The sequence below is a fragment of the Rhyacophila brunnea genome, unplaced genomic scaffold (assembly GCF_057557595.1).
Source record: "Rhyacophila brunnea isolate RB1 unplaced genomic scaffold, BYU_Rbru_1.0 scaffold_2, whole genome shotgun sequence".
Lineage (NCBI taxonomy): Eukaryota > Metazoa > Arthropoda > Insecta > Trichoptera > Rhyacophilidae > Rhyacophila > Rhyacophila brunnea.
The window spans coordinates 11314054-11330949 of record NW_028232859.1 but is presented as its reverse complement, the minus strand read 5'-3'; the positions used below and the strand labels follow the sequence as shown (position 1 = coordinate 11330949).

General features: G+C 33.9%; 2 protein-coding genes across 8 annotated transcripts in view; one reads left to right on the top strand and one right to left on the bottom strand.

Moving 5' to 3' along the window:
• The window catches only part of LOC147071847 (uncharacterized), a 383531-nt gene that overhangs the window by 197836 nt on the left and 168799 nt on the right, over window positions 1-16896 (bottom strand). The gene's annotated exons all lie outside the window — the stretch shown is intronic.
• Window positions 1-16896, top strand: part of LOC147071850 (guanine nucleotide-releasing factor 2-like) — a 162562-nt gene that overhangs the window by 93229 nt on the left and 52437 nt on the right. For 3 of the 7 annotated variants that reach the window (XM_085946769.1, XM_085946767.1, XM_085946770.1), the window contains exon 1: window positions 16281-16393. The exons of 2 other annotated variants lie outside the window; for them this stretch is intronic. Coding sequence is in view for 2 of the 5 variants with exons in the window: in XM_085946766.1 (XP_085802892.1) it covers window positions 1721-2414 (694 nt within the window). In the remaining 3 variants the exon portion in view is untranslated. Of the gene's footprint in view, window positions 1-1632; window positions 2415-16280; window positions 16394-16896 lie in introns of those variants that run through there. 2 more of the 7 variants (XM_085946766.1, XM_085946765.1) reach the window with 1 other exon arrangement.

Genomic DNA, 16896 nt, shown 5'->3' with positions numbered 1-16896 from the left:
GGGTACAACATCAAAACTCTTTATAATTTGTAAATAAATTAATATTACAATATTTTCAAATAAAAGATTTGTCCAAACAACACAGATGTAATATTCTTCTATTGTTTCGTCTGTATAAAATTAAGGAGGCCTAAAAAGACCTACGCAGTAGCCCAAGATGGCCGCGCGGCTTAAGCGTCCGTGTATAACGTCGTGAGTCCCAGGTTCGAATCCTGGGTTTGGCAAGTACACATATTCTTTTTGTAATCTGTGTATGAGGAGTCAGAGTATGGACCTAATAGGTTGAGCTAGTGGCTAACATCAATTTCTCGTAAAAACAAAATCAGTTAATACAAAAAACTATATGTTAAAAAAAACCTGCTATCAATGTGCGGATACAAGACTCTTGAATTCGTTATGTAATCCATCTTAGGTACCAATTACATCTTTCATATTTTATTATTGTACTGTCGTGCTGTGAATGCACACGTTTAAATCAAGAGTGACAATAGTGTGGCCATCTTAGGAGACTGAGTGAATCCACTACCTCAGACGTCAGACGGTTAAACAAGAAATTTTCCACTTTGCTAACTAACCACAACACGATTAGTACACAAATGTCTTTTACAAGATGTGATTTTCTCCACTCTCATCACCAGTAAACTACCCACTTACCTACCTTTGGCAATTATAATTATTATTTTTTGTCCTCGTTTCTTTTCAACTTCTCCGCTTTCATAGCGGGCTCGCTTTCTTATTTACACTACGCGAAGTTATTCCTATCTCGACTCTTACTTTTCATTCTTTTTGTATGTAGGCACTAAACTCAACTAATGCATTGATATTATTTTTTTTATTGTTTAATTTGGCCGACAACTTGTAAAGTCGTCGCTAATGGATTTTCGTTGACACACTTGTGCGCCAAATGGGAACGTACGCATTGATTTTTCGTGGGCTTTTTACGACTATGTATGAGTAGAAATCGAAAAAGAAAAAGAAACGTATATCGCACCTTGTTATTAAAGATGTTCGCTGAAAATGGAAAATGTTTAATTTAAACCCACGTTTAATTTTTAATTGCCTACGTTTTTAGCATTTTCTGTTGCGTATCATCCCAATACGTATTTGTTAATTTAATTCGTTAATTATGTTCTGCCGGTAATTTAACAAATTAACAATATCTATTTACCATAAAATTATTCAAAAGATGTCTCCCTTTCCAATATGTGTTCGTAGTTTATGCAAATGAGGATAATTCTCATTATACGTAGGTATTCGTAATAATTATTATGTAAATTGAGTACGTATGTCTCAATTATATTTTGTTTGAATATTGGCTCTCTAATATGCATCTGTACATCTATCGCTTATGCCTAGATGCCTTTGTTCTTTTCTACTCGACATATAATTAATAGACATATACATGTCATTAATGCCAAATAACTTTTGACGTAGTATGCAAATACCTTTTTGATAATATTAAGTAGGTAATATAATTTTTTTGCAGACTTCCGGCATTCTTTTTTGTAATAGTTGATTTTATTTCGCTGTCACGAATTCGAACAGTAGTTGACATTTCGGTTTGGCATCAAACAATGTTTTCTATCAATATTAACCAAAATTTTTATTACTAAATCAGGCATATAAAATAAAAATGCGATAAAATTGTATTAAATAAATCAATCAGTGAATGAATAGAAACGGGTTAAAATGAGGCAAACGTGACGCAAACTCCCTCAAAATGCCGCAGTACGATGACAGTTTTATATCGGATGATAGTGCAAATCAGCGGCGAAACAAACGTAGTTACAGAGTCTACAAAAAAGGCTGCAGAAATGGTGCGTCAGACGACCAGAAATCCTCGCCATCGTGCAACGGATCCTACATCCTGAAAAACAACATTCAGAATCTCAAGCACAACCGAGAATTCGGATCCAATCACACCTTAAAAGAGAATTCTATAGGAAGTGAATATTATTACTCCAAACCTACAAATAAAAGTCTGTCATCGCTTTTGGATGAAAGCTACGGATATCAGCCACAGGAGAAATATATTTTCAATAATAACAACGGATACAGAGACGTTTACGTGAAAAACAATAACTATTATTCGTTCGCCGCCGGCAAAAGCTTGGAAGACTTGGCGTGTCGTGGTAAATATGGTGCGTTGAAAGACAGCCATCAGCGCGGTGTGAGTCTTCAAAACCTCAACGGACACTTACACAACGACGTTGTTCTGCGTAATGGTAGAGTTAAAAACAAGCGACTTTGCGAAGAAGAGAAATGCGATGGGACGACGCCTTTGAAAGCTATCGGAGGAAGGCCTTCGGCAGCGTCTGGCTTCTACAGGCGCCTCAACGGAGCCAGACGGTCTGCGGAGAAAACGGCTGGTGCAGGAGCAACGACTAGGCCCAGCAGTGGAGGTGCTTTAACGAGTTCGTATTTTATCCTATTTATTTTTTTATTATGGATTTATTTACCTGTTTAGCTCCATGTTCCATCTTTACGTAGGTCTAACAAAAGGAATACTTACCACTTAATTGCATTCAGCAAATGTTTATATAGTACCTAAGTATGTACATTTTCAGATATTAGTTCAAGTGTGCGTCACATTGTAGATATCTACAATATCTTGAAATATGCTTGGTTTTTTACTGTTTAATATTAATGTTTCACTTACTGTTGAGAATTTGTATTAAAAAAGGTATGTACCCTTAGACTATATTATGTACATATCTAAGTTTTATTTCACTACCAACTTACCTCCATATATAAAAAATGCTATTTACATTTTGAGCATACTTATTCCTATTAATTCTCTTCGACGGGACCTCAAAGCTGAGGACCGAAACCAGAATGATTCTAATATCCGGTAGCCTTATCCACGGCATGGTTTCACCGTTGTTGGAATTGAACCGCACAAAGAGCGTATTATGTCCGTAGAAAACCTGTGGTATTGTTGATTTGGTTTGTTCCGTTTTAGGGAGGTCTTCTTCGACCTCTCTGTCTTTTGACCTTACTAAATGCCACCGTTTATCAGTTCTTCATTTTTTCAGTGTATCATCAGTTTATCAAGGATATCGTCCGTGCGGGTTGTATGATCGACAAAATCCAAATCTGGCGACGGCAAACCGAGAAGTGTCGGTGTCTAATCTAGAGTCCGCTGATGATGGAGATGGACATGTGACTCTCAGCACCGCACAGTAAATGCTTCTATTGTCTTGTCTTTCTCTTGACTTTGACCCCCAAGTCTCGGAGGCATTAATAGAAATTAGGAAATAGATACGACTTTTTGTAGGTTTTTTTTTAATGTTTTTGCTCTTCCAAATTGGTTGCAGTTCTGACAGACCGTTTTTTGCCATTGTTAATCTCCGTTTGTTGCCAGATTTACATCCAACATTATAAGAGATGCTGGACCCGATATAAGCTGAGTTGCTACATTGTATTGCGATCTAAGAACATCAATATCATCTTGAATATAATTTATTATACATAGTACACATACAATATATACATTGAAAAAAGTAATAAATTCGTGTATTGTTTGAGACTTTCACGGTTATTTGTTTGTAATACAAATATTACAAACAATCTATTAATTATTTAATTGCGCAACACATGCAGCAATAACATTGTCATCAATGTTGCGTACGTGCCATGTAATCTATTCATTCACAAATAATTAGTTGAATAACCTTATTATGTTATCAATTAATATCACACTTGCTACTACTACTCCGCTGGCCGATAAGCTTCCTAAATTATCACCAAACCACTCCTATCGCAGACTCTGTGTTTACAACAGAGAAAATAGTAAATATAAATAAACAAATTCGGCCAGTGCGTTGGTGAGCACTGTTTACTCAATCGGTCCACAACTTCCGCTGCATTTGGCGTACTCGATACTATTTCCGCTGTTGCTCAAAGCTTTTAAAGCTCATTGCCCGCCATTGAATTAAAATTAGTAACATTACTAATTTATTTCAACACATAGATAGAATATTAAGAAAATTATTGATACGCCAACTGAGGAAGTTTGATAAAACTCTACCTGTAAATTTTCATATAATATAAATAATAGCAATTCGCCTTTAGTATGCAATATATTATAATGTCTTTATTATACACAAGCATGTTGGGTACTGAAGTTATGAACAAGAAATTTATAAAATTATTGTATGGAATTGCCTAAATTTAAGATAAATTTAATAAAAATAATCTTGTCTACTGGGGATTGCAATCCCAGTCAGAATGTTGAATCCTGGGATTAAACAAAAATATTTGTTTGATGTCGATGGTCAACCAATTAGTTAATATCAAAAAACAACCACATTCAAAAATTCATGTGTCACGTTTTTTTAGAATGACTTACTTTTACGCACTTTGCCAACTCCGTAATCCTAAGAAAATTAACAGGGAAATCGTAGTATTCCTACATTTTAATATTTTTTAATGTATAAACTAGCCCCTATCCTTCAACTACGTTAAACCGTTTCGCATAAACACTATTACATTCAATCCCGGGTCTTCGGAGATCAAAAAAATGAGCTAGATCTGGATCCCAGGAATGGAATCCGAAATAGGTACCTACCCAAAACCCACAAACAATGATTAAGTATTACTAGGCAACCCGCTTTTAATCTATCAAGTGGTAACTCCACGGTTTATTTTGAATAAAAGTTATCCATGAAAGAAAAAGGATTGTCTTTAAGAAAAATTGGGGACATGAAACAAAAATAAACTATGCGCGGACCACAGTTAGCGAAGCGCCTTATCATTCATCAAACCGCACATGTGGTCTCTGGCCGTTGCAGCATCTCACGACAAGAGTGGCTTATCTCTTCAACTATTTACAGTTCCGTTTCACCGCATCACAATAATTAATTCACGCTGCTGGTGAATGAAAGGGTTAAGTAAAATTTCTTAATTGACCACCAGTGCTGAACCGGTTGAACATAACCACTAATTAATTAACTATATTAAATTGTATTCAGCATGCTCCGAACCTAATGTTTTTATTTTATAATAAGTTCCGTGAACTTTGACAATGTGAAGTAAACAGAAGCTACGTACCTATTGTAATAGTGTTAATATTAATAGGTACTTAATAACTATCGCCCTACTCGATAATATCAATTTACAATAATAAAACCGCCCGTCATAGTCGAGTGATATAAATGCAGCACTGGCGAAGACTTGATACTGAACGATTATTTAACGTTTAAATTCGAAAAATTGTTACACATATTGCCTACAATGCACATTCCATTCGTAAGTAAAGAAATTACAACATTAGAAAATAGGGACGTCTTTAAATACTACGAAATTATTGGATCTGTAATCGTAACTTTCTATAATATAATTAGCTATACCGAATATGATAGAACAAGTTACGGTGTATTACTTGGCGTTACTATAGTATATCATGGCCTCCACAGAGGGGGGGGGGGGGCTGATACCTAGTCTTGGGGCGGATTAGGAGGGCCCGGTGTGACGGGTCGATTAGCTAAGTGAGATGTCCAAAAGAGAGTCCCATGTGGCGCTATTTTACTTCACATATTATATTATCATTTTGATGGAACTGCATTTGATGTAATATTCTGATGATTGATATGGCCACCACAAAAGGGGATCGCGATTAATGGCTTCATATGATGCCTAGTGCCGACAACTCAATAATTCAAGTGGATTTATTTTAAAATACAAAAAAATCACTAAAAATACACGGAACATCTTTAATTTTATCTGACGAAACCTTTGAGTTCTGCAGACTACGTTTTAGGAAACGCTGCTGTAGAACATCACACTGTCCTTGAAGCTAGCGGTATGTAGGGAGGGGGGGGGGGGGCAGCAAGCATCGTCGCCTAGGGATCCGCTTCAGAATGTGGGGGGGCATGCAGTATATACTTCAAGTATATTATAATTTATTGATCACTGTCTATGTGTATGTTGCTATTCTTTTCGTTTGTTATAAATTTACCTCCGTCCAATAGTCGCAACTGGTAATCAAAAGGAGGACATGCACGTGTCTGCATTTTTAATTTAAATGATATATCATTGTCTTCTATCCTCATTAAAATGTCATCTTTTAAATGTCGGTACATTTCTTAACAATACAGGTAGAGGTAGGACAACTTCTTCTGGCATTGCGGCCACGATGAAATCACTTTGGAACGGTATTAGTACATCTGTATAAAGGAAAAACTTGTGTCACCCTTAAATGCACGGTGCTGCCTTTCAGCAACAAACTGTTTTATTTATCTATCATATTTTTTGTGTTCTCCACAGTGGACAAAGTGTGCTTACAATGATTTTTATTCATAAGTATCTACCATTATTTATTTTTATTTAGTTTGTGTTAAATTTCTTCCTTAATCGAGAACGTCTATTTTTATAATTCATAATAAAAAGTACATTTTTTATTGAACTATTTTAGTATGCCCATATGGCATATATGGTAAGTATCAGCTCTTCGGAATGAGATTTTTTTAATGTTGATGATGTTTTCATCTCATCATTTCATCATTTTAAGTTCGTACATTTAATATTATTGACCCCATTTAATTTTTGACTATATTGTGTTCTTTTTCATTTTTGGATCTTGTAACCTATTATGTGTTTTGTGTGCCAGGGGTTCCACCGATTAGGAAGAAGTTTTTTAAATTCTTTCATATTTACATAATAGTGAGTTTATTATTTGACTCAAGTGCTTAAATTTTTCTGACGTGTATCTCTTCCTAACGTATTAGGCAATCAATTCTCGCAATAAATTATGTTAAAGCACATCAAACGTGCTGTCATTCACCGTTACATCCTAATGTGTGCTAGAAAAGGTATCAAATATTTCAGGAATTTATTCATATATTATGTAGTTGTTCAATCTTGTGATTTCACACATTGGTGCCCAACAGCGAGACTATTACTCCATTCACAACACATTATCCAACTGCAGAATTTATTCTACTATTGAGCAATCGAAAGTTATTTGACATGCCAATTTGCCGACAGTTTCAATCTAGCAGGCGTTTTACTATTAGGTATTTGATTAATTGAAATAACATTGAAACATGTATATGAACAAAATATCTCTCTCCGTATGACCCAGTCAAGCAGTCACTCGAATTTTTAGTAGCAACCTGGATGAACTTTCCATTCTTCAATTTGAAACTAATCAAAAATATGTTCTAATGTAAATTGTACGAAGAAATATGGCCGAAATCAGTAGGTCGATTCACATAGCAGATAAGTATTCATACCGAATGGATTCAGCACTGCCGAATTATAATAATTAATGAATAATTTTTACATTTTTTTTAAATAAGTGCAATTTATTTGATTCATTTTATTTGAAAACATTGAAAATTCAAAATAAATATTTGATAATAATTAGGGTGGATGTCTTTTTTACTCGCATATATTCTTTAAGTACTTACCGAAATTATTTAAAATCCTCCCTTCATCATTGTTATACTATTATATCTACATGTTATATATATATTTTTTTTAAATATATCTTCAATTCTCTAATTTAATCTAAGTAGGACTTATTGTATTCAATTGTGTAATAATATTGTATCTCAAAAATGATATTTATAAATTATATTAAATTCTAGAAGATGTTTTCTTAATGCGATAGCTATTTCGATTGTAACACCATTATCGAGACTACAAAAATAAACGACTTGTCTATGTTCGCATAAGTATAAAACTCATATAATGAGACAAAATGATCTCTCAATTTCTCACCATGTTGTTATTCAAGAATAGTACCTACTTACCTACTTAAAAAACGTGTAAAATTTAATATAACTAATTATCATTTGTAAAATGGAATTCTACCAACTAAATGCTGACTCAATGAATGCTACTTATCTTTAAAATTTGTACGATGTACTGGCCGATGAAAACTTCGTTTGGCTTAAGTTTTTTCCCATTACGCCATTTTATGAACCGACCAGAGATGATTTCGACCAATTTTCCTTCGTACAGGTGTTTTTATACAAATTAACGGACACGGATATAGGTATTATTACTTTTTAATAATGAAAGTAGAGTCAATCATTCTTATCGACACTAGCTAAATCCTTAATAATCGTAACTGCAAAACCATTTGCGTAATAAATAGGTAAATTATTGTCAGTTATGTACACAACACAATATAAATACATTCCTTGGTTTGAATAAAATAATATGTAGAAATCTATTCTATTCTATACAATGAAAGAAAGGATACATAATAATATTATCACAGTTTTCCACTAGCTCCACCCATCGATAATTTTACGTATTAATATCGAGTCAATTTGTAATTTACGCTAGCATCAGAGATGGTGCTGTCTGCACCGGTGTGAAATTTATTCAGACCTCATAAATATAAATAAATAAATAATTGATTGACCACTCGCAATCGAGTTATATTTAACTTAGCGTGATGGAAAACTGTGCTTGTAAAACGGTGAAAAGATTTTTCTATAACATTACCTATTTTTGTTTTGAAAATTTCCCTCTTTGTTAACAATGCCAGAATGCCTTAACCAACTTCTAGACTAGCGCTACAACCTGTAACCATTAAAATGTTTAACAGGAAGAAGAAGAAGAAGCAATCAGTGTGATGTATTATTCTTTTTTCTTTCTATCTCTGTCTTCATCTTTCGATTCGGCTTAGTGATGCGATGGAATCGAAGGCCTGTTCTGAACCAATTGAATACAACCCTTTGAATGGACTTATTATTTTGATGGCGGTCGATTTTTTTAAAACTATTATAATATATTATCTACGAGCATGCCGTTATTTTAAAGTAAGACATTTTCATCTACATTCTACATCGTGAATTAAATCCTACGTAAATCATGTCATACTTTGAAACTCAACTAAGTCTATAATAAAATAATGACAGGTTGGAAAACTTGACTGCCAATACACGTGAAACACCATTTTAATAACAACAATTGAATGTTTTTTTTCCATAGTTATTATGTAAGTAATTTATTGTAACAGTGATCCGGCGCAATGATCGCGTGTTGGCATCAGACGAGTGTTAGAAGAAGCGTGTTATTCCATTTTTTTGTTTCTGTCTTGTTTGCATTGCCATTAAATTAAATTCGTTCTCGACAATCAATTTAATGGCCAATCTGCCAGCCATTGTTTCCGCAGAACGATCTGTTTACACCGAAACGCAGCCGTGGAAAATAGATCTGCGCCAGCGCCTCTCAAATTAATTAACTTACCGTAAAAGAACTTTAACAACCAACGGCCGCTTCCTTACATTTAGGTCTTTTTAACAACACGTTAAAGAAAGGTTTATCAGAAAGAAAATCAATAATATTTTTTAATTGTGCCTCTGGGAAAATTCTAAAATCTATTGCTAAAGCAACGTCAATCACTGTCAAAGAAAATAGTTCGTATGGAAATTTTATAACCGTCTTTGTTTATATTTTTGTACTGTGTACCTACCTAACAATCAATGATCAAGTTATAAAAGTCTTATGGATTATTCGTATGTGGTGAATTATCATCAATGTCACCCACAAGAAACGTTTCCAGTCCCATATTATTATATCTGCTGCAAGCTCCCTATACCTACCACATAATCCTGCTGTGTATCATAAAATGCTGTGTAGGTAACTATACCGTTCAACTACCACGGTCTAAGTTTCCCAACCCATCTTCCCCCTTCTGGTCTATTGAAGAGAATACGTGAGACAAATAATATTTTTTTATAAATCTTCACGGATACAATGTTACACACTAATTTTACCGTACCTTCTATGCACTCACTGTTGCCGAGTTTATGAATCCGTGGATCGCGGTTTCGGGTAAAAATTTCACGTTGCCTTTTTTAATGTGTGTTTGCTACAGTGCAAAGACTCAATAGGTCGGGCGAGTGGCTAAGAACCATTCTTAAATCTAAAAGGGATTTGTTAATATATCCTCCTCTCTATGGAGGGCGGAGGCCTATAATATTATGCTGCTCTGCTTAAGAGCGATACTGGAAATTTACTTTTTTGGTACTTATTTCCACAGTCCAATTTTTTAGAAATATTTGGCGTACATATCGTTATAATATGATGAGTTTATAGACTTATAATTTTGCTATACCTACATACTTAACAGTATAGGTATGACGTGTAGGTACCTAGTTCTCGCACTAAAGATCTTATTTTTTACATTTAACGTCTGCACAAGGTAGCCTTGTAGGCGTTTACAACTAACTTATAAACTACGTTGTAGAAACAAAATACCTACCTAGTTTTATAACACTTCGAACATTCTCATAGAATTATAGATAGGTACAACGAGGTTGAGAATCCATGTTTCGAGTTGTAATGAATTATGTAGAAAAAAATAATTCTCCCACGCCCGACTATGTTTTGTATTCAAATTTATTAATGATACCTGACGATGATGTTGATGATGACGAATTCTTCGCTCATTACGGAATTCTCATCGATTTATCCGAAGATCTAAAATAATTAATAACCCCTTCTGATGATGATCTTCCTGAGAATAAAAGGAAATGTCGTTTTAGGACCCATCCATCATTCATTTCACAGGTAAGTATACCTATTTCGACATTAGTGTAATGTAAACCAAATTTTACTGTCATTTTCAATTATGATTCTCTTCTGTAGGCACGTGGAGGCCCGATGATATGACTGATTTTGAGACCTTGCATGATAAAAAAAAAGAAAAACCATAAATCAACCTCTAACTAAAAGTAATTATTATCGAAGTTAACCGTGATGGGTTGATGACTGATGATGATGACTGATGAGATGACACATAATAATAGAAGTGGTCTATTTTTGTATACAAGTAGCTACTTATCAGGTTGAGTAGTTATGTTACAAACCTCTTTGATATTAATTTCATTGATGTTATTGTGCTCTTGGAAATAATATTGTACACTCAATTTGTGAGAAATAAGCATATTTTAAGATTTTGATAGGTAGGTATAATTTAATTTGTATGATTTATGTATAAGTTATTAATGTTAAGTATGATTTGAACTGTTTTAAGACCCCTTTTAAATCTTCTGACTAATCGATTGCGTCATCTGCGTCAAAGAAAATCGCAACTGTCTGTACCCGATCAGGTGTTCGAAATCAATATAAAAATTACTATTAATACTATCGACCGAAGGTACTTGATGGAATTTGAGTTTAAATTCTAATTGATTTAAATTTTGTACTATTCCATTGACTCAAATGCAATCCATTCATATATAAAAAATTCTGACAAGTATAATAAGTATTCCCCCTTTTAATGTGTTCGAAGTCTCATCAAGCAGAGATGTCAATTTCATTTAAATATTTTTAATTGGTGTATAATAGTGTGGCTGTACCCTTGATCCAAGAAGTTGGGGTCTTTTGACGCTACGTCGCCCATTTGTATTATTCACTGGCAGGAATTGTGACAAGTATTTTCCTACATTTACTTGATCTACTATTTACTAGATGAATGATATCTTTATTATTAAATTGATAAAATCTATCCATAAAAACGCTTATACCTACCAATAGAAGCAAGTTAATATTCAAATGTCTAATTCTCATTTATCATCATAGACAATATCAATGTTGATTTTTTTTCTTGGAATATACCTATATAACATACACACATACAGCTTAGACCTTAGAGTTTACATTTTTTCAGTAATGTGGAAATATTTTAAGATAAAGAAATCTAATTATTCTAAAATAACACAAGGTCAGTTTACAAATAAAATTTTTGAAATCTATTAATCTCACTGTTACTTTCACGAAACTACATGAATTGAAACTTGAATTAATAAAATAAACATTATTATAAAACTTTTAAACGATTATAACCAAGGCTTCGAACCGTTATTTTCTTTCGTTTCAGTTTTCGTTCCGATTCAAGTAAAAATATATACCTACATATATAATTATATCGGTTCGGTTCCGATTGTCCTAAAAATTCATAGTATTTATGGCTTTTGATAGTGCACATTTTAATATTATTTCGATGCCAGTCACAAAAATAGCAAAATGTTACTTTCTTATCTAATCCCGAAGGGCCTGATTGAAAATTCTTTTCGGAATTGTACTCCCTATATAGGTACAAGCGCAATAACATTTTACATTTACATTTTAATAAAATAGTACTATAAGTTAAATAATTTCGGTTCAGTAAATTCCGTGTTGCACGCCATACAATGTGTCTATTTTGGTCGTTTTCATTCGGTTGCGGAATGCGTGTATTGAATAATTCAACAAAATCGCAGAAACATTTGATACTTGATCAATTTATGCAGAAGCCATCCTAATAATTTCTTGCAAGTCCGTTTATATTGTGTACTATAAGATGATATTCATCGACATGATACTGTCAATACCAGTGTTTGTTAACCTTTTTACACCTGCGGACCACTGAAAATAGAAGAAACGTTTTGCGGACCGCCAAGGAAAAAAACAATATTAAAAAGCGGTTTTAAAAAAATAATGCGAAATCTGTTGCTGCTTATTTGATATCCGTGGCTTCAGCGTTGTTTCGGGGAGAAGAAATGCTGCATTCGCATTTTATGACTGAAAAAGTCTTCTCACATGAATATGTAGTCGAAAATGAGGACAATGGTTTTGTAACTAAGATATGGATATTCCTCTTCCGGTGTCATCCAACACTGAGTCAATGTTTTTATTTTATATCTGGAAACCAGAGTGGCATCAGAAGACAAATCGATTAGGTTTTTTTTTCTCTCCAGTATTGAGTACCTACACATGAATTTATGTATTCCATGAAGTAGTCGAATAATAGTCCATACATTGCCTGTACGAGGATCCTCATTATACAAACACTTGCAAGTGCACGGGTTTTAAAGATTTTATTAGAATTTTTAGCATTGGCATTTGGTCGTCAAAAATTCGCGGAACATCAGAAAACTTCCACGGACCACCGGTTGAGAAATACTGGCCTATACTGTCTTGTGCAGCGATGGAAAAGTTGGTTTTATCGAAAACTATTCTAACCATCTTATATGTTGCAATAATTAAATATCATATGCTTTATTTGATACCATATTTGGAGTTTTTACTGTAACGCCCTCCACATCCTTGTTGAAATATGGACAATAGTGTGAATGATGTCTTGCGGGAAATAGAACGGATATAACTTAATCATAACGCAACCCACGAACACAGAAGTGAATTAGTTTCCTTTTAGCTTTTACAATACTATTTATTTTATTTTCGTCTATCTATGTATGTACATCCTTTCCTTTTACAATGAGGTCAAAGCACATCATTAGATACTATCGGCGAATACACTCCATTTCGAAGAAATATTCATAATGATTTATTGATTTTTTAAGACGGCGGTAGAGGGCAGGGCCACGGACTTCGGCATCTACCCCGACTATTACGTATAAATACGAGAAGTATCTTCTCGTCGCTTTAACCGCGGACTCCTACACGTTTGAGAATATATTCCCCATGCCCAGACACTCCGCATTCAGTATAGATTATAGCGATGAAGACCTGGTCTTCAGCAATTATTATTGATGTTATCGTACGAGTCATTGCGACCTGTTGCATTCACAAGTGGTGGCGGAATGCACGTGGCCTAATGGTCATTAACACTATTATTAAGATCCGTTTGTCTCGTCTTTTAGACATGCCACGCCAGAATATTAAAACGAACATTTGATGCCTCAGATGGTTGCACCAATTTATGGGTGGCACGGGCGTGGCGTAGAATACCGAGGAGAGGGGCTAAGCCGTTGAGATAGTTATGTACTGACGAAGAAGAAGAAGAAATAATATTCCATTCATTTAATAGATTAGTATTTTTTTTGTTCCTTTGGTTGGTCCAGAAGCCCAACCGGGGAAGGGGGATTGTGTGCGCGCCTACGTTTACAATTATTTCTTTTATAAATAGTGATATTGGCGCCATTTCATATCAAGTTATTTGCGGGTAGGTGCTCCATCTATATTATCACATTACATACATTAAATTTGTGTTTATCTCATTGGAAACCTGCCAAAAATATTGATTTTTTACCCGTGCTCCAGTGACTTAATGTCTGCATTTTCATTTCACGATTTGACCCGGTCAATTTTATTTGCCGCATTTCTCACCGCATAATTAATTATCAAGTGGAGGCATTTGCAACTGCCCTTTGTTTGTTTATGCTAAATAATATTGCTTTCCTTGGATTCACCTTTGTTCGACATTTTATGAAATATCAGACAACAGCAAGAGTACATCGTTTGACCCCGTAGCTGTTTTGCATTACAATGCAGGTTGCTAAAACACATTGTTTCACTAACACACGTTGATAAATTGATAGTCACTAATTAACAATAGGCATTTATTTGTTTCATTACATTTTTTTCGGAATTATGTTGTCTAAAACCTCAATTAAGCAGGTGATTCAAGCAAATATTTTGCATTAAAAGATGCTCAAATAACCATTAAGCCAAATTTTCCGATGTAATAACTACATGCACTTTCAAAATGTATTTATACTTGTGTCTTCTATGAGAGAATTTATTTTTTATGACCGCATGTTTTATGAATTATGAATGATGCTACGGAAGTTGAAACTCGGTTTCTTAGTACATAATACTTTTTCAAGGTATCAACACTATCAACTGTGATATTTTCCATTCGCTATTTTGTATCATAAACTAAACTTGAGGTGAATTCGTATGAGACAATTTACATTTCAAGTGACGTGGCAGGAACTGATGGTTATCTTATGATAACACGTCGGTTTTGTGGTCGGAGTATACGTACACAGTTAACCGTAGAATATGTTTAATGTTCGCTTAATTCACGTGTTTGAATTAACTACCTACTAGCAAATTGTGATGGGAAAATAACGGTGAAATTGATTGGTGAAATGAAAATGTTCCGCGCGCCTGATTTGACCCCTGGGGAATGCTTTAATTGGGATGTATAAATATTGTTGAATCGCTTCAAAAACATCTTATTCACCAAATTCAGCGACTTGATGTTGGTACGCACGGCGCTTGGCGTCGCGGCGCATAAATAGCTCAAGCGACACTTCGCCTCACTTTGTAACGTCGATAAATGACAACTTTATCTTAGAACACTAATTATAGAACACCCATATTATCTACCTCGCCGTGTATGTAGTGTTTAAATACTTCGTATTATTGTATTAAATCCCACTAATTTCACTTTTCGTTTCTGCATTTCTAATAGGTATTTAGCAATTTTATAATAGCATGATTAAAATGCTAACAATCATATAATTTACGATAACGGTTGTGATATTTTTACCGTAGCTATTTGAAGATATTTTGATTCCGCCAAATCAAACCTGATGATATTCTTGCTAATTCTTTATCAACAGTTTCGCTGCGCTATCTACATTTTTTCATATTTCTATTACTGGGTAAACCTTGTTCAGAAATTGAACCGTATCTTTTACAGTCGGTTTCTAATAAATTTAAATCAGTGTCAATTTATTGGTTTTATGACTTTATTTATAAAAAAAAACACTACATAGGTACTTTAAATTTATAAATTGGACGATCTACCTAGATCGAAGAATGTTGGATCACGGCCGTAAATTAAATAAAAACATTTTTATTATCTACTTGTAAGTATTACTTTCTCAGAAACCTCAAGATAAAATATTATATTATATTGTTCTGTATGAAAATACTAAAGAAAGTATGGACAAATAATAGTTTTCGTGCTTTACTTTTAAATAATATATTATTATTTACACAGTCTGAAAATTACATATTTACGTTTACATAAATACGATGAGATTAACATACTTTTACAATAAATACAGTGTGACACAAGTGTATTACAATTTTATGTGTACAGGGAGGTTTAAGTACATAATAAACTGAATATACCGTAAGAATTCATAGATTTCATAATCCACGTCCCACCTAAACTCACCGCACGCAAGTGCAAAACCCAAACCCTTTGACACATCTATAATAGCCCTCCCGTGACATCACGGACAAGAGATTGGTTCGAGAACAAACACCTCTGATTATCCCGATTTTTTAGATGGCTCTCAGGGACTTGGGACACTGGTGAACACGTCTTTGATCTTTCACTTACACCTCGTAAAAGTCGGGAAAAATTTAAGATTTTGTTGAATTATACTATGTGGATGATATCCATGAAATTCCAATGTAATCATCACTTTATTATTGTTTGCGGTTTCAATTAACACCTCACCACAAGCCTGCGTTTCGCTTCGACTTTTGTGCAAGCTTTGTATATTATTGTATGCATCTTGTATTCATTAAAAATAAATTGTGTTTAGCTTAACCAGGTTTGGTCGTTTAGTGTCGGGCCGACAACGCGACAGATCGGGCGTGCCGAAGCGCGTTTGTTTACTGAAACATATTATTTTGTGCAGTATTTCTGTTTAGACATTTTTACTTCAAAGTGCATAGTGTAAGAAGATATTACCATTAATGTATCGTTGGTGTTTAAAATACGTGCAATGTTTAATATTATTCTCTTGTTGAGAAAATCTTCCCCACTCCCGTTTCCACCATATGAATTTATATTTTGAAGTCGTCAAACCCAATTCATAAATATATTCTTGCATGCCTTTCTAGTCGTAATATACATTTGAGTTTAACTATTTCTGACTGTTATTAATTGTGTATAATATGATACTTATTTAAAAATAAATATCCTTTTTGATGAAGCCAAAAGAAGTAATAATAACATTATGGAGTACATATCAATAAACTAATAACTAAACATTTTGATGTACAGTAGAACCTCGATTATCCGGACTGATTGGGGATGAAGGTAGTCCAGATAGTAGTAAATCCGGACAATCGGAAAAAAAGAAAAGTACATTTTGTATTAAAAAAAAAAATTTTGGTAATAAATTCAATTATCCATTGATTTTTGCTTAAAGGTAGCTGTTGTCCTTCTTCGAAGCT